Raw genomic sequence first — 26,334 nt, 5'->3', positions numbered from 1 at the left:
GTAATTTACATAATCCTTTGTTATATCTTAGTATATTATGTATGTACCTAGTTCTAACATCGTGTGGTCTAGTTTTGCTACCAGTATTTTACATGCGTTTCTGCGGTTATGTTAATAGACCATGACACCTTTTGCATTGGCTTGAATTTCTATTACATTCATTAAGTATTCTAGTTTTTTTTTCATATAATAATAATATATAGAAATTGATATATTTTAACTGTCCTTATTCCTATTTGTGATACTGGCAGGTTGTGTCCATCAATCCAAATTGAAATGTGTCCCCATAACCAAATGATATACCAGTTTCTCTTATCGATTCTATATTAAAATTCAATAACTTACGTAGGTCCGGGCGTCATACAATGTTTTATGTATTTGGACCACCATCAAGGAGAGCTCCTTATTCCTAATGCAATAAGATCCCTTTTCTCGTGGAAATTGTGGTTTGTTTTCGCTGAAGAACTCAATTTTGTATGGATGCATAAAACCTGGGACAAACAAGGTTCCAGTCCAGTCCGTGTTTTCGTCTTCTCGAAGTCCCTCGGAACGTTTGACCCTGCCTCTTAAAATGGGAGTGTTCTCAATGAAAAAGTACGTAAACAATTTTATTTCATCAATTTAATATCTTCGGTCTACCACCTATTAAAACACCATGAATCAGTTTTGTTTTGTTCAAATAATCAACTAATTGATAGTAATTACGTGTAAAATTTGACTGATTTATTAATTCAATTCAAATTGAAAGCGTGTAAAATTAAATGCCATAAATTGTATTTTTCCTATTTTCTATAAATAAAGGCGTCATGCCTAATTCAATTGAAATTGAAAATATGATTATTTTTCAAATGAATTATTTTCTTCCTTATTTGATTTTATAATTTCTACTATGGTTAAAAATTCTAAAATAATATTTTTTCAGTATTCCTTAGCACTATTTTTTCCTTCTAAGAAAGAAAAAAAATCTTCCTTTAGCAGAAGCGAATTTTTCATTCGTTCTTTTTGAATCCTGTTTTTAATCAGCAGCCAGGGTTCGTATTTGTTCGCGAACATGAAATTTAATTAGAAACGTAGCCGAGATAACTCTTAAGAAGTCCGGAGTTATATAAATAATTTAAAGATTAAAGAGGAGTGTCTTGCACCTTTAAATTAGGTATTCTTACGAACAACGTGCAAGAAATACAGTGTTGAAATGAATTAATGAAGGTTTACGTAGAGTCTTATATGTTATTATTTTCATCACTAGCATAATATGATAGTCTACTGCTAGACATAGATTATTATGCTTCCCCCAGTGGCTCCAGTAAGCGTCATGCGGCTTGTCGCATCTAGATTCTGCCAGGGCTTTTCACAAGTCAAAATAAAATAATAAAAGATAGAAAATAAAATAATAAAAGCAAAAAATATATTAGAGTAAAAAAAATAATTAAAGACAAAAAGAAAATTATAGAAGATAGAAAAACAACAGATAATCTAGAGCAAAAATAGCAGACGTTATGAAAGATGTAAAAAGATGGTAAGATACATTATCCTGCTTTCGCCTCCGAGATTTATTTTACCATGTAGTACCCCTGTACGACAACCCAATCCGCACACAATATTCAGCGTAGTAGTATTAAAAAACAAAAGAGCGGGCAACCCCACCCCTACCACGCTGTGGGCTCGGTGTCCGAGCGGTCTCATTCCTTTGTGCGCACGCGCAACGACCGCACGCAGTATAAGAANACAACGAGCATAATTAGAAGTTTATCACCTTTTTATCATCATGAATAAGTGCAACTTATACTCATTGCAGGCTAATTTAGGTACCGATGACTGGCTCTGATAGATAAATACCATTTAATAGTAATCAGAAATAAATATTGTCTTTATGGCAGTAAATCTCTGATACTGTCATTAGATTTCTTAAAAGTTGTTTGTTACAGTCGTCATCATAATTTATCAGTTTCGTATCCGCTTTGTTATCAGATCGAGGCGGTGCGATGTGGCACCGGCCCACTGCCCGTGTCCAAAGTCACTTTGAACAGTGCGCGCTCAATGAAAGAATATCAATGAGTCCGAAACAATGAATGAATGAAACGAACTTGAAACTTATTAACGCGATAGTTAGCAGGACAGACTAGTCCAACTGCAATGAGTCGCGAACTTGTTTGCATCAATTGACACCGACCGTTTGTGGGGCCAAATTAGAACTATCGTGTTTGTTTGCGCATTATCGCGTCCATATCTCAATACGTATTGAAACTGTGTTAGTCAATTGTAGAGTCAACATTGATGTTATCTCGCTTGTTTGTGGCCTATATAGTAGTCTAGTTAAACTAGAGCGGCAGTAGTCCAAGAGACAGTTAATTTATTATACGCTCAATTCTCTTTGGATTAATTATTAATAATTTTAAATAAACTAAGCTCACATTTTTAGAAAATTAACTTTAAGAACAAAACAAAAACTAAGTTTAGCAATGGGAATTCCATGATTGACCTGTTAAAAAAAATGTAGAATGCTGGCTGCTCCCTGCCACTGCACGGGAACTTGGAACTTTAAAGGGAACAGAACGGAATGTTACCTTAGCGATGAGAATTCGATAATTCCATGATTGACATTCGATTTCACCGATGTAATATAGCTATAGCATAGAGCGCTGTCTTCTTCAGTGAATACCTTGAGATCGTTTTAAAGTGGCCATTATTTGCAGGTGACTTCGCCGAGTTCCACCGCGCGTACCCCGAGTGGTGCGCAGAGGCGGGCGCGCAGCACGTGCCGCATCTGCCGCTCATGGGGCTGAGGTCAGTACCAGAACACCATAGGGAATACAATGATATGAAAGAATACTATAGGGACTAGGGTACATGCACAAGAATACCATTAAACTTCGCGGAATTCCACCGCGCGTACCCTGCCGCTCATGGGGCTGAGGTTAGTACCAGAATACCATAGGGAGGATAGAATACCAATAATACCACAATGCGTATACTAGAATACCATAGGGAATACGATACATGTACAAGAATATCATAAAGCTTGCAGCGCAGCACGTATCACACCTGCAACTCATGGGGCTGAGGTCAGTACCAGAATACCATAGGGAATACGATGTGTATACCAGAATACCATAAAAAAGCAATGCATCTACAAGAATACCGTAGGAAAATACAATGTGTCTACAAGAACGCCACACAAAGTACAATGCCTCTTTCTTCAGCATGTCCTCCTGACTCATCTGAAAGAGCCTTCAATAATGTTATTGTATGGGTTGTAAAAATTAAGAACACAACCCTGATGGCAGATTTTATGACCCGTCAAAGGCGTTTAATGTGTCCCATAACTGTAGCACGGAATCATGTTTCTTTTGGGAATGTCCTCACCAATCTGAAAACCTTTACCCCTTAAACTAACACAGGAATCCGAGATAATAATGGCGTTATGTCCTAATTAAACACTTAACGACAGAATTGTAATTCTTGATAAAGAAGCACATTGTTAGGCAGAGTCGATACCCAATCGAATTAATTGCAAACGAGCAACATTACAATCCTGCTCTATGCTACTATTCTCTGTTATTTTCCCACGATAAATGCAATCCAGTTCTGTAGACACAGTCGTCTTTCTCAAGTGACTTCAGTGCTGCTTTTCTTTTCTAGTTTCTTTTCATTAAGGAATATTATGTACGAATACAAAGAGACATCGCAATAGACTACAAGGCACGTAACACAGATTTATCAATAAATGTGGTCTGTATTCTGCCAGTTGTGAGCGAATATGCTAACGAGGGATATCTCGCATATCATTATCACCACACAATGGGCTATCCATCCGCACAGCAATTTTTGTACAGCGATAAAACGGGTGATGTCATCGCTGACGACCTAGAGAGGTCATTCGGTTACATACACGTGAACATGTACACAACAGACGCGTCATTTCCTCAATAACTAGTCCTAGTAGCTCTGATTTGTTAAACGAATTGTTTTGTCTTACACGTGATTGTTTTCGAGCGTTGTTGACAAACTGTAGCTTGTTTAACTTCATTATGGTTGACAAAAGTACAAACCTAGTGGATGCTCTTTCTCAAGTACTACACGACACGTGTTCATTCAACACATTCTTTATTATACCGTCAATGTACCTTCTGTTCAGTGTCGAGTCGTGTCTAATGGTAATGAAGATATTCATCAACGTTTATTCATTGAAATGGCTTCCAATGGGTGCAGGCTGTCGTGAATAGTTCTTACTGGGAATAAATGTTCTTTTCCTATGTGTAGCAGTGGGCTTCTAATGCGATTATGGGTATTATAGGGATGATCAGTAGTAAATTAACTAGATCTATTAAATACCAACGTTAAAACGAAACCTCTAGCAACATTAATTACGTGAACGAGGAAACTCGCGCACGCGTGGGAATCCGATTTCTTGCGCGTGAGACGTTTCCCTTAATCACCTCGCGAACGACGGAAAAAGCCGCTGGGCGACCGAGCGATTCCGGCGCGACTGGATACCGATACCGGCTTTCTCAATGCGATCTTGTTGATGAGCTATTTAATTTACCTGCCCATGAGAAGCGCACGGTTGTTGGAAACTTGGAATAATGCAATGGACAGCTCAAGGCGCAATGCAGAATCACAAAACGAAAAAAAAAACTGACTAGATGAATTCAGATTAACATCTTTGTTTTCTTTGATTCCATATTCAGTGCAATGGGTTTTTTGGCAAAAACTGCTGTCAGTTTCTTTTTAACCTACCATTGGATTATGATTTAGTACATAATTCATTAGCTTTGATCTATCGTCGTCTATAAATTGACTTGCATTTAGTAACACGGACCTCATTCTCATTAGTGGCTACTGTGTTAGTGGTCTGATTTCGCTGGTGTCACATTTCAAAGCACTAATCTTGATAACAACGCGGATGTTTGAGCACTTAATTTGAGGATGTAGGCAGATCTTTTTTGGAATACTAAAATTAATGACACGGAAGTCAAGTGACTCATTGAGGCCAGTTCCCATCGGTGCCGGAATAAGCAGTTACTGGCGATTTACGATTATTTACCGATACATTCTTGTCTTGCGTCTCCATTCCGAGAATCTGTGGTGCGATTGTCTAAGGCAATCGTATTCATTTGACAGTTCATAACGTACGTTATGATGTGTCAAACGGCTAATTCTAATTGTGTAAGGAGTTCATAAAACGATAACGATATGATAACGATTTGATCGCTGATCACGGCTTGATTCATTAATATTTACTTTTTGAATCCGCAATACAAAATAAGACGTGACTCCTCTCAAATCTCAATCGTTTGTATATTTTCCGTACTTTGATCAGAACGTGTGGGTGCAAAAGTAAACTTAAAAACGTTTTCTCAGAATTCATGTTGTAATGAGTGGCGATGATGGCTGATGTTACTCATAGCATATAACAGGTTGGGTTGATGTAAGTGATTCTTGTTTTTGTTATGTGGAAAATGCCAGCGTTTTATACTAAGCGTTCTTGTGTGCGAGCACCATGTCATGTTCATGATACCAGCGCATGTCAATAGATGGGTAGCATGCTCACCGGCGCGTAGGTACAATACGTCAATGTCAAATAATATTTCGATTCTACGTCGCTACATTTGTTCAGCTGGTCTGGGTAGCTCAAACTCCGTTGGAAATTGTTCAAAATTGACCTCTATTCTCATTGGAATACCAATGCAGATGTTTGTTTAGTAGTTGTTAAGTACAACAATGAGGCTGTTCACGTGAATTAACATAACATGGCTAAAATTACTATACCTGTTAAATACCCAAGTATAGCGAACGCATTCTTTGAGAGTCTATTGTGTAAATTGTTTTTATAAAGCCAGAAGCATTATCAATTTAACAATAACAACTAATAACAGGCGTAATGCCGTAATTAATGCTGATACACTTCAACGATTGCTCGACACTTAGACGCATTATTAACTGTACCATGCAATCAGATCGAGGCAGGTAAAAGAGAGCGTAGGCAGTTGTTCCATGGGAATGAATATGAACTCGGTTGAGTTCGTAAGCAACAATGATCATTGATGAAACGCTCAGAAGCGAGCGGTTGACGCATTGCAGGCGGCAATCGGCACGTAAAAACCTTGGTTAATAAACTCATTCATCATTTGTGAGTGGCGCTGTGGCGTCGATGGAGTTAGCTAACCGAGTGTATTGCATTAGAGCGGCGGAACTAGGGTTGCGGAATAAGTATTTTTGAGGAATTCGAGTTCCGAATGCCTCTGCGGATCGTACAATCGAACATTAAACATAATCAGTAAAGCATGGCACAATTTGCACACCTATTACTTGAAATAATTATAAGTTACCTTACATTAAATCTAGTTTCCATGCATGAATACTTTGACTCAAATGGTTCAAAAACATACTATCCCATCAAAAACAATACTTGTCAAAAAAACCAAGTCTCGCAACTCAGTTGTTCTACGGTAAAAAGTTGTGAGATCCATGTAATAATACCAAGTCCAGGCCAGGAAATCTTTAACGTTTTACATAAATTATTGACTTGGCCATCGCACTAAATAATTTAATTTACACGTGTTTTCATGCGATGGCCAAGTCAATATATTTATGTAAAACGTTAAAGATTTCCTGGCCTGGACTTGGTATTACATGGATCTCACAACTTTTTACCGTAGAACAACTGAGTTGCGAGACTTGGTTTTTTTGACAAGTATTGTTTTTGATGGGATCTCATTTCTTTTTGTATTTTGTAGACAGCAGTTATGTATCTAGAAAACTGGACCGAAATTGAAAAATTTTACTCGACTTGGCGGTTGCACTACCGTGCCCCCAAATATTTTAGTTTTTCCTTGATTCATACACCAAACACTACTTATATTCCAAATTTGAAGCTTCTAGGTCTGCTAGAAGTGCCTTAGAATTTTGATGATCGGTGAGTCAGTCAGTGAGTCAGTGAGTGACAAAATTAAGTAACTTTGACCCGTTATAATTCTTAAACTACTGGTTCAAATTGAATGAAATTTTAAATATACCGTGTCTTTACAATGCCTGCATAGCTAATGAAAATTCAGCCTTCTAGTTTTATCCACAACGAAGTTACAGGCGGTCGAAAATGGCCTGAATTGCTTCGAGAAAAGGATGGTACGGCCGTGCCGCTTTTTTGCTCGACTTGGTGGGGGCACTGCCGTGCCCCCAGATTACCATTATCGCCGGTTTAGTTCTGTCAAGAGAGGACTTTAAAGAAATGAAACCCAGCTGTGGTTTGAGGACAAGTCCCTCAAATATCGAATTCAGTTCATCATCGTTGCTTAGCAACAATCGTGATCACTTTTGTAAAATATTCGAAAACGTCGCAAGTTCGCAACCCTGGTGATACCTATTGCGATTGCGACTCAATGAGGCGGCTCCATTCATGCCAGCGGGCCGCATGCGCATTTGCGCCGTTCACTACCGCTTGCGAATACGCCACTACCACCAGCAACCGCGAGGCGGCGCCACCGCTGCCACTATTTAGTCAATGAACTACGCTGCTACGATTCATTGCGAATGATAATACTTTCTGTAACATCATTCAGAAACCGCCAAGGCTGCTGACGTCGCTGTTGAAACAGCGCGTCTGCAAAAATAGCATTTATGATTAAGCGCACAGAACATATTGTCCAGCTCCACTATGAAGCTTCTCACTTTAACATTCATAAAATTAAATTTGTACGCTTAATCGACATTCACTTTGTTCTCAAACCATGTCTATTTAAACTTACCACCACAATATCTTTAATAAAATTAAATTACAAGATACAAAAGAAAAATGTGTATTCAATGAAACATCAAGAGCCGGTTAAAATGCTCAGAATACGGAACAAACCAGAAACCGTCAACGGGCGTAAATGTGTATTCATATAAATTACTCCAAATCGCACTAATTTGACTTTAGAGCAATTATAGTCTATCCAATATAGCTTGATTAGAATGACAGCTGCCATCAAAAGTAACGACATAACTTTGTAGTAGCGATCAATGAGAGCTAAATATTGGCGGACAAGAAATAATTCACGTCTGACCTACAAACAATATTTTCGACGACAATGCTTCCAATAAAAATGTTAATTTCGTGTAAATGCAGCGTTAAATTACACCAATAAGTAGTAATTCAAAATTATAAAAATCAAGCTACAGTATTAACGACGTCTCTACAAGGTTATCTCGAGTTACAAAAATGTTAGTGTTGGGACATATCGACAAATGTCATATTAAATTAAAACTATTTATTTATTTATTTATTTATTTATTTATTTATATTAGGAAGACCAGGGTTTACATAATTGATTATTTTACAGTTAATAACACTTAATTTTTTTAACATATTTAACAAATTTTTTTCTAACTAATTTTTTAACATGTTTAAATCAAGTTATACGTTTTTCTAAATGTTCACTATTAAAAACCAAAAAACATTTCATTCTTAAATAATCAAACATCGGAAATCAATCACCGGTAATTTTTTGGGTATTCATAGCACCGTTGCTCTAGAAGAGATGCCCACCGCCCTCTAGCGAGAGGAAAAAACCACTGAAGAACACTGATGATAATGACTACGACTTAGGTTGTACACCCTTGACATGAATTTTAAATTTTACTGTCTTTAAATTTAAATCATAATTGTCATTTTTATGAATAAAGATATGAAGAAAAATTGGGTGCATTTTTTTATATCATTTTTTCGAAAACTTATCGATACATCTATGTGAACCGTACGAAACATGCCCAGCACTAGTCACATTCGTTTGACAGCCGTCATTCTAATCAAGCTATATTGGATATGGCCGGCGCGCGCATTGTTTACATATCCGTCAGATTGACACTTTATAATTAAATTATGCCGTCTTGTGCCATTCCAACATGTAAGAATGCTACTGGAATTACGAAGAAAGTGCATGGGATCATGTTTTATCCGTAAGTAGCACATTTCCAATTCATTTTAATTAAATAATAATTTTCAAAAAAAATCACGGTTGTATTTTGTAAGTGTTGCCACAGGTCAACGGAATATTTTGCCCTACTTTTTTATATTGAATTACATTTGTCTATAAAAAATTCACGCGTTAATTTTGTTAGCGTTACCACAGAATAATGGAATATTTTCCCCATCCTTTTTGTTTTAATTAGTTTTTAGTGTAATTTCATCAATGACATGACAACCTGATTAATTAAATTATAAGTGCCACTTGTGGTCTAAACTGAATAAATATTTTTGATTTTGATTTGATTTTAATATATTGAATTAATTTATAATATTACTCCCTAATAATGAGGAGATAATAAATTACTATCGTGAATTTCATACTTTCCCATTTATTCAAAAGTAAGGCATTGGTATCAACAGATCAGCAGCAGCAATATTTGTATATTTAATAATAATTTTAAGCAATTAATTATTGCTTACATACTTACTCTGATTTTCTTTCAGGATACACAGCCAGAGTTGCCTCGCAATCAAATTCAAGTATTGGTGATGTTTTTGATTTGGATTCTGTTTTTGACTCCAAGAAAAGTTAAACTAAAAGCACTACTGCGCCGTAAACAAATGTTTTGTTGTCGATATGTTTACATAATAAAGAACCTTAAGTTTCTTTTTTGTTTTACTTGGCATTCTAAAATTTATATTCGACTTTTGTAATTGACTTTTAAATAACATATTATACCTACATGTAGTATATTACACTATTTAATAGAAATAAATAATCATCTACACTTAGTTACTTCGGAGTAAAAATTAAATTCATAGGTAGGTAGGTACTATCTATGCCTATGGCCAGTCATGTCGTCTCGTTCTATCGCAAAGAATCACCATTTGATAAGAGCGAGAGCAAAAACGGAAATGGATGGTTAACACTGTGGCCGTGTGTACTTATTTCACTTACTTATTTTTTACTTGTTTAACATCTCTTTAGAAAATTACATAATTTTACCCCAAAAATGGGGGTGTCACACGGCGCTAGTAACACTAAAGGGGGTAGAGGGGCGCGGGAGGGGAAGTATTTTGGACACAAGTTGCTGCGTAGAAATGTTATCGAACACTCCTTCTGGTTTGTTCTGTATTCTGAGTTAAAATGCAAAAATGAAGATTTTACCTTAACATTTAATTTGAATTCAACCTTGAGTTGAGGTCGGAAAGAAATGAAATATTTCAACCTTCCACGCTTGTTAAAGGGAACTTCAATTTATCTATTTTCTTTCCATTTAGCCTTGTTAATTAAGCGGTCTCACACATTGACCCTCGTTGCCGGCGCATAGTTTCTATCCCAGAGTTAAAAACAAGGGGCAGAGAGCCGCTTCCTGGCGCCTGCTAATCGCGTGACGGTTTCCTTTCACGATAACATATATAACTATAAATAGCAACATTGAAAATGGTGTAAATGTAATGACGCCCACGGCTGGGGCGGGCTGGCGAGGCGCGGGGCGGGCTGCGCCCACTCGGCTCTGCTACGATTACATCAATCAACAATTCTATTTTTAACGCGTATCCCATAAATGGAAACGCGGACCTACCCGGCCCGGCCATCCTCCGCGGAGGACGATACGGGGAAGTTGGAGCCATAAATCAACATAATTCACACTAACTTATTTATAGAAATGTGTTTTTGAACAAGTTTCAATTGTTATGATAAGCACAGCCCACGAGACAAGTCTGTTCGCTGTTGTTTCGGGATAATCAGCAAAGTTTCTCGTGTAGGTATAGCAATCACTGTACAAATCTTCAGCCCACTGCGTCTTTTCGCACTTAAATTAAATCTATAGTTCATTTCAAAATTGAATAGAAATTAAGCTAGTTTGCTTATCCGCCCCATTATGGTTGGAGTGAGACCTTTCTCCTCCAGTGGGTAGTACCTATTCTACCTATACAGGCTTGCTTTGCAATGTTTCAGTAATTAGGTGTAGTTATTTATAAAAGTGGCTCGTCGCTCCCTGAAGCTCGAAGCCTTGGCACGGTTGGCGCGGGTTAGCCCGGCCTCGCCGATCCAGATGGCCAACCCTCATTAAATTCGCATTACGACCACTGCCTCAGCTAACAGGCTGTGACATTTTCATCCATTTACCAGCACACACACTGTAACTGTAACAGCATTACAATGCCGTGATTCTTTGGAAAAATCAAAGGTCACAGATGTTTATCGAAAGCCGTTCGCTAACAAGGACTCGAAATCTAAGTTTAGCCCTTTTATGTTTGACAGAACAGGAGCCAGTCACGCAACTGGAGGACTTGTCGATCTGTAACGTGACGTCAGCGTGTACCTACGTCATTCGATGCTTGATGGCTTGAAGCCGCCACACACATTATTCTACTAATATCATAAATGCGAAAGTAATTCGCTATCTGTGAGATGGGTTTTGTTGTATCGATTAGATAAGAATAGATTGAACCTCCCAAACCTTTTGACAGGACATCCCTTTGTCACAAGAAGGAAAGGGGTGAAATTGGGAAAGAAATTTTGATAGGGTAGCCGGTCATCATCATCATCGGATCATCAACCGGCATATGAAAATTTTGAAGTGCTTTTGGCAAGGTGTTTTTTGATATGATAGAGAATATTAATTTTATTGTATGTACGCATAATCCGGTCTTTGATTAAACTTGATGTATTGTAGTTTGAAATTGCTGAAACATTTTGAAAGAAATGACAAGTAATTATTCTACGTAGACGAGGTCACAGGTACCAGCTATTGATATTTTAGGCAAACGCCGGCTCGCAGGTAAAATGAGGGTCTTGCTGAATTGTATTTTGATGTATTTTTAGACGACTTCCTTTATTAATTCAATTTGAAAGCTCATGTTAAATGTATATTTAGGAGTTTCATATTCCATATCATATTTTAAATTACAATGAGGGGTTCGTTGAAAGTATAATTCGTGGCGATGTTCATTTCGCTGGTAAACAGGTCGCGTCATAAGTCAGCTTTGAATAATTCGTTTTTGCTGTATGTAGCTTGGTAGCGATGAGTAAAAAAAATGATGAAACACAAGATCCTGGTTGTGGCAAGGAGGTTATTATCGCGGTGACGTCGCCGGCGCCGACGTCAAGCCGTCGCTTCGCGTGAGTTCATTCACGAATTTTATCCGTCCACGGTCACGGCCGCCGAATGTGTTTGCCTGCTTTATCTTATCAAACAACTCAATTCAAAGTTCATTTTCAAAATAAATGATAGCGACAACGACCCAACTTTTTAAAAATCAATGAGCGACTTGATGGAGATTATGGGATTATCCTGTAACAACGCCCATCTGAATTCCTGGGGACTGGGTCTGCGGGTGTCTATGCAGTAATTACTTACCATCAGGTGATCCGTCTGCTCGTTTGCCTCCTGTCATATTAATCATGTGAAGTGGAGAAATGTCTCCGTTAGAACAAGGCTAAGATGGGTTGACATATTGAAATAAAATTCTTAAATGAAACAATCTGTTTACTAGCTCATTATTCATGAAAGGATGCACGCACTTCCTCACCGACTTATCAACTCATTAAAAAAGTTACTAGTGTAAGCCACAAAGTAATGCGTATTTTTTCCTTCATGAAGGTAATATAATACGTGTACCTACTCATTAATATTCAAACGTCGCTAGTGAGGTTACTAAAAAAATAGAGCGTTGGTAATTCTACCACTTACTCTACCTTGCGTATTATATGCATCCGTAGGTGTGAGTGGCCTACGACCTCGACACACTTGCTAAAATACAATAACATTCTCATTAGACCGCGTGTCGTTATTTCTCGACGTGGAGCCATCAAATAACACAGCGCATTATAAACGTCCCTTTGTCCGAGTGGCTCGGCTCGTTAAAAGTCCTGCCAGGATGGGAACTAACGAGTCCGGCATTAAAAAACCGTCCCTTGCAGGCGGTCATTGGCAGCGGGTGGGTCGGGCCGCATTCCTGTGCGCCGGAGCACTCGCCTACACGCTCCACGCCTACCCGGCCGGCTCGCGGAGGCCCCGGCGCACGCCTCGCCGCATAGAGACCTCCTGTCACGACCACTCGGCCGGCTTGCACCGCTTCGTGGAGCCACCGGCCATACATACTTGACTCGTTCATTAATAACACGAGCGGCCGTGTCGCGGCTTCCGGCGCTCGCCGCCATACAAAATATGAATTGGATTCGCGCGAAGCCGTTGTCACCCACACAATGCTCGCCACAAGTAGCTCGGTACTCATTGTAGCGAACGCTCCCATTGTTTCAACGAAGAGGCGACATTTCTGTGAATGACGGTGTAATGTCACGCTAGGCTTACACTATCGGGGTTTGCGTAATGGGATCGGCTCACCCACATGAATCTAAAATCAAAGCGACTACTGTCGATGCCATTATCAGATCATTGGGTATGGCGTCGGTGCGTGGGCGAGCTCCCCTGAATGGACGTATCGGGCTCCCACGCGCCGCCCACGCACCACGGCCACGCTGCCTACTATGTATATGCCGGCTCGACATAGTACTTTATTATACATAGCTGCTCCCTGCCCGAGCCCACTCGCACGCCGAGTTAATTGTCTAGCTGACCATTTACTTGACACTGATCTAATTGCTTGCCATTCGGTAGGAGTCAGTCCACGTGTAGGTTTGCCTGACGATGACGAAATGACGATCCTTATTTGTGAGCTTTCCTATCTTGAACTGGTTAGCAGATTAGGAGCGGTGTTGTTTTGTTTCGCATATTGAATAGAAGATAAAATTTGCTTATCGTGTTTGCTAAACGGATTAAGAATTCGTTGTTTATAATTTTCAATATTAGCATGTCAAGATAGTGAGAATACGTCACAAGCTGTCATTACACGAGGCAGATAATAAATGAGTAGGACATTCTTCAAATCGACCCTTTTAGGTAGTTTTAATGCTCAAACAAAAGCACTTTAGACATATCCATCCACAAGGTGGCTGATGTTTCAGGTGTTTATTGACGATACCGAGGTGCGTGGGCGAGACATCGGCTGTGCGGCGACTTGACAGGAGCGTGCGCCTAATTTGATTGCTTTCAAAACAGCAAACTGAATGGCGGCGAGACGATTGAGAGGGCGAATTTGGAAAAGTGTCGCGTGGGATGAGACGCGTTGGAGCCTCTGGCGCGGGCGGCGCGGGGGGCGAGGAGAGAAGGACGCGTTGTGTGGGCGGCCATTGAGCCGCGGGGGCAGGTGAATGGTGAACCCCCGGCCTCTTCCCCCATTGAGCAGGCTGCGATCGATCGCCGCCTCCGCCCGGGCCGCGCCGACATTGAGCCCTAAGCCCCCGCACGGCGATACGGCTCGTGCACGAGCTTGCAGCCCTTTGATCATTTTTACAGATTAAGAACACTGAACGGCTATTATCGATGCTCATGAACTTATGTTGCCCATTGACATACTTTGGACTGTCTTCATACACTCGCAAACTATTTCGGGGCAACAGATATAAACTTGTTTCAGCGTATTCTTAAAAGATTATGATTATTACGTGGTAGTCTTGAGATCGCCTGCCTGATACATGATACGATACCTATAACATGAGATATACAAGCTTCTATGGCTATCTGCCTTTCAGAACTTCCATGATAGCCATTATAATTGCGTGGTCGTAATGAATGAAGCTATTACAACGGGCCACTTAATGGCTTCTATGAATAATTCGGGAGCCCAGTTGGCCGAAGACGACAATATGACGAGGGCATGTAGTAAATTAAGTTAGAGTCGGTTCCATCGGGCGTCCGCCGGGCCGGGCACGCCGTGGTCGCGTGATTGATACTAAACGCATTAGCTATGTGTTTAATGGCAGCGTTCGTTATTGGATTATCTTGTTCATTAGGTTTCGCCGGCAGCCGCGACACGCTCGGCCCGGAAGCGCCGGCTCTTGCGTAACGTAATTACGCTCAAACGCTGTGAACGGGCCCACATAATCGGCGCGTTCGACAAATTCAATCAACCCTTCGCGTTCGCTCTCAAGGTTTTGCTAGACTGCCACGAAAGTTCATTGATGTTTTTCAATGTCAATACTTGGGTGTCACATTCATTCCAAGAATAACTAACCTGTACAATTTGCTGAATATTATGGAAGGTTGGATGTGGCTTTGACCTTTAATATTAGGGTAGATTGAATAGCCCAGAGCACACAATGACACAAATATCATAGAAATGGAACCGAATGCTCACTGGAATCATTCAAATGTAGCTCATCGTTGTTGCCATTAGAATCTCTGTCAATTCTGATCGTAAAACTTTTGATGAAACAAATGTTGTACGAACTGTACATGAACGGAAACTGCATTTTAAGGCATTCTCAGTATCAAAAATAGAAAACAACAGCGAGAAGAGAGTAGAGGACCTTGACTTGAACAAGTTACGGTTACGCTATGTACTGACTGAGATGGCCTGTCGTTCACATCTCACATAACCACTGCAATTCCTGACGTATGACCAGGATTTATAGCTTGAACTGTCAATAAATATCCAACCAGTTAAGTTTGTCCCGCACCACGTGGCTAAAAAGTTTTACTCTAAACTTCCAGGTCGCTCCGCATCAGCGGGTCGGGCTGCGACGAGTCGCTGTCGTCGGGCTCGTCGTCGGAGTGCGACGAGGCACACACGCACGCGCCGCAGGAGTTTCCCATCGAGATCCTGCCCAACCTCTACCTCGGCAACTCCACCAACAGCGAGGACTGTGATGCGCTGGCCAGACACAACATAAAGGTGAGACAGGCACTTCTTTAACCTTCAGAAGACATTACAAAACTATTACTGGTGGTGGCGTATGCACTGGTAGCACCGTACAAACCTCTTAGAAACTGTATCGACATTGTTTGATTAAATATGAGGAACTTACCGAACTCTTCCCCCATTTTACCCCTCGTTCATATAAGATTAAGAAACTATTGTACTGGCGGTGATGCTTGGAGATTGACTAAATCTGTGGAATGGACTAATTGTGTGGAATTCTTTATTAGTTGATCATTGGACTAAGCATAATTTAATATGAATAGTAATAGAACTGGATATCCAAACCATGCGTGTTCCATCTTGACAGAAAAGTTGAATGTTCGGGTAAATCTGTGCATCCTTTTTTTCAAAAGCTTCTTACTCGCACCCGAGTAGATGGTGCTGAATTAATTCCATAGTTTCCGAATGGTGCTAATTGTAAAACATATTAATTCGATGCATGGGCAAGCAAATTTCTAAATATTGAATCTTGCGACTCGCGCCTGTCGAATAAAACTGGGTGTTGTAAAAACTTTTGCAATCTAACAAGTAAGAGAGCAAAGAACCTCTAAATTTCTTCAACAGGCTATCACGATTCTAGCGAAGGCAATAATTTGAAATTGTATTTTCTTAATTAACATGTCGTGGCCATGACAAGTGCATGTAAACTATTAACTAACGCTGACGTATCAATGGTTTACAACAACCTCTAGAATTAGCATTCTATTCATTCAGTTGGTTCCTTAATAGGTTTTTAATTGCCACAACCATGCTATTAACATACCTACGATACGTGTCTCAAGAGTCTAGTTACTAAAATTATGTATACGAGTTAGTTGATAGCCTATAATGTAATTGCAATATTACTCCCGAAGTAAATTAATTTTTTATACATGATCCAGACCTTTATTAAGAGTATGCTATTTTAATTGACTCACTAAAGCAATTTACGCAAACGTTTAAAGGTTATAAAATTTATTGAAATAATATCCTGTACGCAGAAATCCTCGTAAGATGAATCACTAAAGTGCTGACGCGAGTCCAAAGAATGCACTGAGGGAACGGTCCCTGGATTACAAAGAAATGTATCATACTCAGCCATTGCATCATTTCCGCGCAAATAACATGATCGCCGAACGCGATGACGGCATTAATAAGAATTATGTAATTTAATTCCGTTCACCAAATTGGTTTCTGTTGTATTAGTACGGGCTTACTTCATCCCGGATGACAGCTGAAACATTCGATATAACTCACTAACTCTTTTATAAAGTTTGTTAATATTAGGATTCTTGGAAGTACAAAATCTGTTCGAACTACGAGAGAATATTTTTCAGACGTTATTCGCACGATTTCTTGGTGGTTCTCCCGGCTAGGCGGGAGAATATGAGAACTGCCCGTAAAAATGTAAACTGATTTATCGCTGCGTCTAAACATGGTCCAGCATTCCCACACAAAGGCCCAATCAGAAGGCATATCGAACACAGCCCAGCATAACTAACAAACTTTTTGACGCGGAAAAAATGCTTTGCATACCGTTACCACTGCCGGGGAGCAGCATGGTGCTAGCACTGCTTCGTCCTGAAAAAGTTCTAGCAAAGCAAAGCGGCGTTCCATTACCCCGTCTGAGTATCCGTCCGAAGCCTTGGATTTTCGGGACTAACTATAGCCTATCCTTCTTGTATTTCCTTCAGTACGTGCTGAATGTGACGCCGGACTTGCCCAACACGTTCGAGGCGGAGGGCTGCGGCATCAACTACCTGAAGATCCCCATCGCCGACCACTGGAGTCAGAACCTCGCCGTGCACTTCCCGCAGGCCATACGCTTTATTGGTTAGTATGATCTTCGGAATTTTATAAAATGGCGTCTCTTGACCAAAAATGTTGGTTCCTTTAGGAGAGAATTGGACAATAGATAACATATTTTCAGTTTAGTGACATGACTTGATTAAGATTTGAACTGTTTTCAAGCTTATACAATAGAATGATATTTTGATTATATTCAATCATCGATATATCATTTTCTTCGTCCTAACTTAAACGTTACATTATAAAATGAATGAGGGCCACTTTAGTTTCTGTTACTCGCTAATAGTTAACCTGGTGCCAATAGGTGGAACGCCGAAGGGGTAGGAGAACTATCGCATTTTCTGTCTTGCTGCTGTGTATTTTGTGTTTCCCCTATACCACCAACTAGTTAGCATAATAGGTTTCATCTTTAGCACCGACGAGGACACCTCTCGCTCCCACCACTGCAACTCCTGTGTAGCCAGGATCTACAGCTTGACCGCCACAAAAACCCAACCAATGAAGGTCAAGTTTGTCCCGGGGGAAAGTTAAACTGTCATTGGACCCGCTACGAAATTAATCAGAAGAACAGATGAGTTCGAAATTGTATCGAAAATCATAAGTGTATTAATAATGACTTTGTCTTGCACAGAGGAGGCAATGTCAGCTCGCGTCGGCGTCCTAGTCCACTGCGTGGCGGGCGTGTCTCGCTCCGTTTCCGTAACGCTGGCGTACCTAATGCAGCGGCATCGTCTGAGCCTGCGCGACGCGTTTGAACTGGTGCGCGCACGCAAGACAGACATCGCGCCCAACTTCCACTTCATGCGGCAACTGCACTGCTTCGAGCGGGACCTCGGCCTCCACGAGCGCAGCGCCAGCCTGAGTAAGGTCTGCTACCTACCACCCGCACGGGGCAGCCTCTCTTGAGCGCTCATTCCGCACACTTATGATGGGAGTAACTAATAAGTGTTTGAAGAAAAACTTGTACCAAAACGCCTCATTATAGTTAGCGCTTTGTTTTGCACCAAGTACCTACAACCGCTAGTCAGGAAGTCAGGACAAAGTTCTTTTAAATAGCCATTCCTTTAAATTTAGATTTAATATCTAGATGGAAAAGAGAAAATAGACAGGCCGTATTTGGGGTACAGTCAGCGTCAAATAGTTATGTATCACGTACATAAAGTAGACAAAAAGTTGATAACACAACCTTATTTCAATTGTAACAAAGACGTGTTGCGAACTTTTTGGCTACTTTGGGCGTCACAAACTATTTGACGCTGACTGTACTATCGCCAACACTGTTAACTGCCCATTGAAAGTCATGTCATCTCGTTCTATCGCAAAGAATCGCTATTTGATTAGAGCGAGAGCAAAAACGGAAATGGATAGTTAACAGTGTGGGCGTGTGTACATGCAGAACTTATTAGTTATTCTTATGCTATTCTGCTTATTTTGTATTTGTGTTTAAAGTGTGCGTAAATGTTTAAACTGAATTAATTATTTGTTGTAAACTTGTAACATATTATTTGCTTTCTAACTTATTCTATCATAAAGAGAGGCTATCCCTACACGGCTTTTACATACATTTTACGCGTGTTCGAATCTTCGCGAGTGTTATAATTTTTTTTATTTATTATTAAAATAATGCCTTACTAAATGATGATTTTTCTAAATTAGCAAATCATGTAATTATGGTGTGTGATAGGCTGATAAAATTTTCGGGTTCAACTCCTGGCTCAAATAATTGTTTTTGGAATGTTTTGTAACTTTGAAATTTCGCCCTATTTACAAAAAGATACAGGATGAGCTGATCAATTCACTCGGAAGATTCGAGACCACACGCGTCCCTACGCTTTCTATACGTCTGTCTTCAGACGAATAGAAGCGATGTCTTGCGTGTACTAATGGTATTTTTGATCTTGAGCTAATCAATCCACTCGGAAGATTCGAGACCACACGCGTCCCTACGCTTTCTATACGTCTATCTTCAGACGAATAGAAGTTATGTTAAGCACGTACTATATGACTTTATTTGTTACTTAGGTGCTGGAGGAGCTGGGCGTTGCTGAGCTGCAGGCGGCGGAGTCGGGCGCGCCGGGCCCGGGCGCGGGCGCAGGGACGGCGGCGGGCGAGGCGGCGTGCGGGTGCGCGCGCGCGCCGGCCGGCGTGTCGCCCGACTCGGGCATCGAGTTCGACCGCTGGAGCGCCGCAAGGGACACGCCGCAATGACAGTTCTTCACGCCGCGAGAGCGCGCCGACGACTGAGCGGCGGCGACGCCCGCTGTGCGCCCGTCGCGATCTTAGCGCGTCAGCGGTGCGCTCCAGTAGCGGCGTAAGAGCGCTTGTAGACGTCCGTTTTTTTCACCGGATAACGGACCGTGTTTTTTGCCGGATTCGCGGTGGTGTATGAATTATAATGAATGTTTGTACATGCACCGGACAAATTGTTCGCCGGACCGATGTCCGGTGAAAAACGGACGTCTACAAGCGCTCTAAGGGGGGGCGGTGGGGGCGGTCCGCCCCGGGTGCCAAGCATCAGGGGGGGACACGAGTCACGCAGATTAGTACCTACTCACTACGAATCTGCGGTCTATGTCATATGAAACTTTCTTGAAACTGAAACTTTTTTGATAAGCGATTGTCTTCGAATCCCCAAAATCCTGGGGGGTACCAGGGGGTGCCTTAGGACTTATGACGGGGGGGAGGGGAGGGGGGGGGTGACCGCCCCGGGTGCCAACCCATGCTACGCCGCCACTGGTGCGCTCCAAACGCTCCGGATCCACTCTCCCGACGCTACGCTTTCGGTGCCACGGATTGTAACGCGCTCGGCGGGCGCGCTCCGATACCTATTTTTAAGTCAATTTTATAAGTTTGATATCGATAGATCGTAGTGGACCGTGGATGCGAGATATGAAAATGCATTCCCGACTGTATCTTCCGTTAAGTTATGCATTTTGTGTCCGTTCGAATTTATTTCAAGACTATTTTTATATGATGTATTTTTGTTGACGAGCGAATAATGATATTGTGTTGTCCGAATCTGTTTCCTCTGTGAGGACGAGGAGGCCGGCCCGGCCGAGTTTCATTGTGCCACATAATACGTTAAACTTAATCTGAGGCCTTTATTGTGGAACGACACTCAAAACTTGTGAGTATATGTAGATTCAAGCCTCTTGTTCGGTGCAATTTCAATGTTTAAACCGAACACAGGCTGGAATTCATCTTGAACGTTCTTTCATACTTGAGTGTCGTTTCATATACGGGCCTGAGTGTTTATAGGCATTTTTAGTAAAATATATGAGTTAATTGTTAAGCGCTAAATGATCGATGTAACATTTATGTATGTTTTACATTATTTCTCTAGTAACACAGGGCTTCTGACGATTCTTCCATTGTTGTTGATTATAAAAATGTATGTGAGTGCGAGATTGAGCGAATGAGTATGATAATGATAAGTATAGGTAAACGTATTTCTTCATATACACTAGTATCGACACGACCACTGCTGCCGCCGCGCGCCAGGCGACACAAATATTTTATTTTCAAAGTTATCGTATTGTCATAAGAAAATATTGTATAAACACTAGGAAATGTTAACTACAAAACTTATTTTTCTAATATTCTTCTGCAATCTTTGTTGTTTCATCAAAGACATATTATAACATAATAGTCAACTGTAAGTACCTTTGTAAAATTTGATTTTAAATGAAATGAAAGTTATTTGTATAAGAAATTCAAGATGAAAATGAGTATTTTTGTATGTAAGTATAAATGCAACTAGCGTACCTCTAATAATACAAAAGTGTCATCCGATAAACTTATTTACAAAAGCCCTCTGCGGGTAGTCATGCGATAAGTGATATTTTATTTAGCATTTTGTGATATTTCTATTGGCATTTATGATTTAAATGGCTTCCAAAACTATAATAGTATATATTAGTATACATTTCACAGTGTGTAAATGAAAATATATACGTCATATAAATGATACAAAAAACTATTTTAATTCTGATCACAATATTTTTGTCTTTTATTTTTATGTGTATAATATTTTCATTTACACAAGACAAAAATATATTGTTCCATCAACTTTGTGTGTACATAATGGCGAGCTTTAAAATATGTTAATTATGGAAGTAGTAATTGTTGCGTACTGTACATTTGTTATAGATTTAGGTATGTATGGTATCCAAAAATAATTTGTGTAAGAAAGTTGAGATTCATATTTTGACAATCGTTCTTTATATTTTAAGAATGAATATGGAATATGGTTAGTTTCTTGTATTATTCAATGTTTTTATTTCCTGTATTTCAATGTTCAGTGAGTGTATGGTTAAAATTAATGTTTTTATAAACTTAGTACAGCACTTGTTGGACAATTCATGAACATCTTCCATAACACGTTCACTTATCTAATGTTAATCAAGGTATCTCGAATATGTTCATTAATTAGGTAGTCACTCCAAATTACGTAAACGAGAAGTACATCTTGGTTGCACTTTAAAGTTTTATATTTATAGGCATAATGTAATATTATATTAATTGTAGTGCACAAATCCACTAATTCCCGACCGCGAGCCGCCGGCAGCGGCGCGCCGCGTCACTAATGTATTGTATTGTGTACATATTGTAACGGTTCTGGTTAATTGTAATGTAAAATACATGTTAACTGAAGATGTTGATAATGTTTTAGAAATCTTTTTAGTGCTTTTTCCTAAAGGTACCTAAAGCCACAAGGCACACGTAAATATTAACCTCAGAACAAATATAAACACTGTTAATTGAAAATTTAGTTTTCTTTCTTACCTATTCTTTACCTTTTTGCATACAATTATACAAAAATTGAGGAATTGAATTAAAAAGACACATTCGTAATGTTACTTTATTTATTTGCTCGAAAGATGAAGTACATTAATTAATGTTAATGATGATAAAATGAATCTGTGTATGTATGTAGGCTATTTCAATTACATTTCTAAAGATTACAATTTAAACTATATAACTAATTGTTCATTGAATTGTGATTATATACAATCTTAGCATAAAATAATTAATACTCCATTCTACAAATAAATCTCAATCTTTCGCTAATTGACTATCGTTGGGTCAATACTGAGAACATTAAATCATTCTCAGGAACTAAACTAAGCTACCTGAATAGGCCTCTTTACTCGTCATGATATATTCTTTAAATAAACATGTACATATACAAACAGGTGTACAAAACCGTAACATAATTATATGGATTTTACTACCTACATTATATACAATAATTGGTGCCATAGGTTGCAAATTAACTAAAACGAAACGGCCGATAGCCTGACCACCGGGTCGTGACCAGGCGACACATTCGTTCAGCTGCCAATTCATAAGAGATGATCTTCATACTTTGCCACAATGTATACGATTTTGGCACAAATATGTGCTTACATTTATGTAAAAAAAACTTACGTATTTATATACAACAAAGGCGTCACAATGAGTTATTGCTTTCTGTTGGTTCAAAATACAAACATTTAACATCAACATCGTGTTTTACACATAGACTTTACACTGGATGACTCGGAAGAGGATTAGGAATGCTTATAAAATGTAGAAATCGATATAGAATATTCTTTGGAATGTAACGAAGCTTCAGATATAAATATAAATTATGAATGATACGAGCAGCACAGTTTAGGAAACATCAAGGATATGTGAAATTATTCACTAAACATACAAAAGGCACCCACCAGCATGGCCTTCAATATTGGTCCATCGACAATAAATTATATTATTATTAAACATAATAATATCAGTAGGTATTTTAGTCATAATAATGTCATGGCACGTGTGTAAAAGTTTAATAAATCGATCTCGACGTGCCATTGCAACATTAAATATTATAAAACATGACAATCATTGTAAATATTATCTCTTGGGTATAACCAAATAATGGTCTGTAGATATAATCGAATCACAATAAAAGTTGCTCTAGCTGCTAAGGCGACATGATATAAAGGATGATGGGCACTTTTCTATGGAATCTGGGCGTAAAACCAACAGAAATGTAACTAGTATTATTTGTTAGGACTTAATATCAGAAATATATTTTCATATAAATAACTACCAAAAACTCCCGGGTTTGCTTGGAAATTGACATAATGTGTAATAGTAATAGGTGCTTTATTGCGCAAACAAAAAATATTATTAATTAATATACTTATCTACTTACATTTTAAATATATTAAGTTATTTAACCATTATTATGTCCAACAGTTCAGGAGTGGGGCCAAAAAATTGTATATTTAAACCGTGTTCTACATTATAAACGTAGGATCATACCCAGGTAGGTACCATTTAGAGAAATGACATGAACAGTCATGTTTCAATGGGATTTCTACCAGTTAAGTTGTAGAGTTGTCGCATAATCGATCACCGATCGATTATTAATCGATATTGCCAAATAACGATTTATCGATTAACAATTCGATTAATCGATTTTATTGATTAGTACCATCATTACTCATTTGATTGTTAATTCAATTCCTTATTTTCAGCAATATAATCGATTATTGCAATCGAATAATCGATTATGATTTATTCGGTATACATACTTACTAAATCGATAGTAAGATATGATACAATACTCTCAATATGATCGATAAAAGCAATCTAATTGACCTAATACTATTTTTATTACCCTAATGTAATGTGAAATATTATGGAAACTTTGCATATTCAACGACCTCTATCTCCGTATCCCCGCGTATTTCAGGATTGTTGTCATACTATGAAATGAAGTACTAGTATTAAGCTTTAATTTAGTATACTTTTTGTTTCTGTTGGTTTAACGCCCAATATGCCCATCATCCTTTATCTCCAAATTCATAAAAATATTATCGTTCGAATCAAAGACGCTTAAAAATATACATTTAAAATTGGTACTATGTTCGGTCGAAGGCAATCTTTTGGTCTCGGTACATACATTGATTCATAAAGCTCGATCCCTTTCGTTCGGGGTTCAAACGCAACCGTGATCTCTCGCGTCAGACGCGAGGCTCGCTGACGATAACAGCGAGACAAATGTTTCCTATATTTTTCGTAATTAATTTAATACTGTGATAATGTCGGGAGACTTCGTCGTCATCTACAATATTAATATCTTACGATTTCTATAATATTTTGAGTGATAATTTTACCATCATTAGTGATGTAGCGATTCGAGTTAAAATATGTCATACGTTGATCAGTGGACCGCATCGATGTCCCGCTGTGCGCGGGAAATCTTCACCTGGAACGAATAGACGTGAGTGATGAAACTGTAGTGGTAAGTTTCTTTACTTTAAAGTAATTAAAAAGTTAAGTTAATAATAATAATAATAAGCACATCGTGTTTTCCTTACAGTTCTGATAGGAATCGCAATGCGTGAAACGTTTGCAGAGTATTTACACCTCAGATCATAGAAAGAGAATAGATATGAAGTCGCGCGTAACTACAACGAGAACCAGTGTCCCCACATTTCCCCCACCACAGCTCCCACACACACATTCAACTGTGTAAAAACAAAGCGACTGAGAGTCTACGACAACATGTGCAACCGGCTTAAAAGTGCTGTGATTGGCCAGAAGGCGTGCCTTATGGCCAATCAATGGCCGCGTGACGTGACGCACACATAGAAAACGCTAGTGAGAGAACAAAGATAAAATGGAGTCGACAAGATATCGATACTTTAAATCGCTAGGGGCAAGGCTCGAAACTGGTTTCACAAAATGCTTATGTATGAAAACCTTTTTATTATTATACGTTATTATTAACTAATATCACGCATTTATTTTTTAATTATGGCGATCTGCGTACCGCATATTATGTTTATCAAAAATAATGCCTATATTAGGCTTTCAACTAGCTCTTATAGTAATTACATAGTTGACAGTTACTAATTACTTCTACTGTTATTATTTTTTTTGTAAAATCTTATAATCGCAAGTAACACATCATTTTTTTATTTAAAATTACAAAATAGAAAATTATAATTTACTTCTATTTATCGATAATAGGAAACCGCATTAGAACACGAGCACGGCACTATGTTACGACCGGCACATGCGGCCGTACTGTGTATTTTCACACGACAGTGGATATCGGAAGAAATTAAATACATTGCGCAGTAGTTGAGCATGACATAAAGTGGTTGCTAACTAAATCGTCAATGTACAAGCGTGTTAGAATTTTTATCACCACTGATATCGATATCGCAGTAACTGTTACGGCACTGAATTCGTTCGTGAAAATGTTTAGTTTTTTTTATTTATAAGCAAAATACCAATGGATTTGCAATACTTACATGTAGTAAATGACTCCATTGTTCCTGTAGTTCTTCGTTTCACTTGTTTTATTGCACGTAACGACGCATTATCCAAAATATCGGAGAACATTTCCTTAGTACGACTGAATCGCGACTAACCTAGCTACGCGGCCGATGTTCGTTTCTGGGCATATCGCGGAGACACGCGCCACGCCCCCGTTTCACATCTATTCCCTTCTATGATCTGAGATTTACACTAACTTCGGGTTTCTTGGTCCCGGAATATTCTCTTCCAGACTGTCACAAATCGGGATAATTTGATATCGATTTTAACTAATCAACACAGTTATTGAAAATAAAATAATGTCCAATACAAAATGCGAATATACCCCTGTACTCTAACTATGAAGGGGGTAGATAAAACATTATAGGTGCCATTGACCACTGGGGTGGTAAACGCCATCAATTAGTGTCAACCACCACCCCGGTGGCAAGCTCGAAGGGGGCAGATAAAACTGAATAGGTGCCATTTACCACCGGGGTGGCAAACGCCATCAATTA

The 26,334-nt window shown here is 39.2% G+C and overlaps 2 protein-coding genes across 10 annotated transcripts in view; one reads left to right on the top strand and one right to left on the bottom strand.

The window, feature by feature from the left end:
* Nucleotides 1-1,496: 1,496 nt before the first annotated feature.
* Nucleotides 1,497-22,273, top strand: LOC114358917 (Mitogen-activated protein kinase phosphatase 3). The gene is made up of 6 exons (XM_028313089.1): nt 1,497-1,516; nt 2,653-2,784; nt 15,511-15,691; nt 17,392-17,530; nt 18,138-18,373; nt 19,529-22,273. The coding sequence occupies exons 1-6, from the start codon at nt 1,497-1,499 to the stop codon at nt 19,712-19,714; spliced, it is 894 nt and encodes a 297-aa protein (XP_028168890.1). The 3' UTR covers nt 19,715-22,273.
* Nucleotides 22,274-22,508: 235 nt separating this feature from the next.
* cno (adherens junction formation factor afadin) overlaps nt 22,509-26,334 on the bottom strand; it is a 90,600-nt gene continuing 86,774 nt past the window's right edge. For 8 of the 9 annotated variants that reach the window (XM_028313110.1, XM_028313106.1, XM_028313108.1 and 5 more), the window contains 2 exons: nt 24,340-24,758; nt 22,509-23,485 (listed from right to left, as the gene is read on the bottom strand). In XM_028313110.1, coding sequence (XP_028168911.1) covers nt 24,714-24,758 — 45 coding nt within the window. In that variant the 3' untranslated portion in view covers nt 22,509-23,485; nt 24,340-24,713. Of the gene's footprint in view, nt 23,486-24,339; nt 24,759-26,334 lie in introns of those variants that run through there. The other variant, XM_028313109.1, reaches the window with a different exon arrangement.

This window comes from Ostrinia furnacalis, unplaced genomic scaffold (assembly GCF_004193835.3).
Source record: "Ostrinia furnacalis isolate ACB-3 unplaced genomic scaffold, ASM419383v2 OfSCF4153, whole genome shotgun sequence".
NCBI classification, from domain to species: Eukaryota; Metazoa; Arthropoda; class Insecta; order Lepidoptera; family Crambidae; genus Ostrinia; species Ostrinia furnacalis.
Note: the sequence above shows the minus strand (reverse complement) of the source record. Positions and strands in the feature narration are given on the sequence as shown.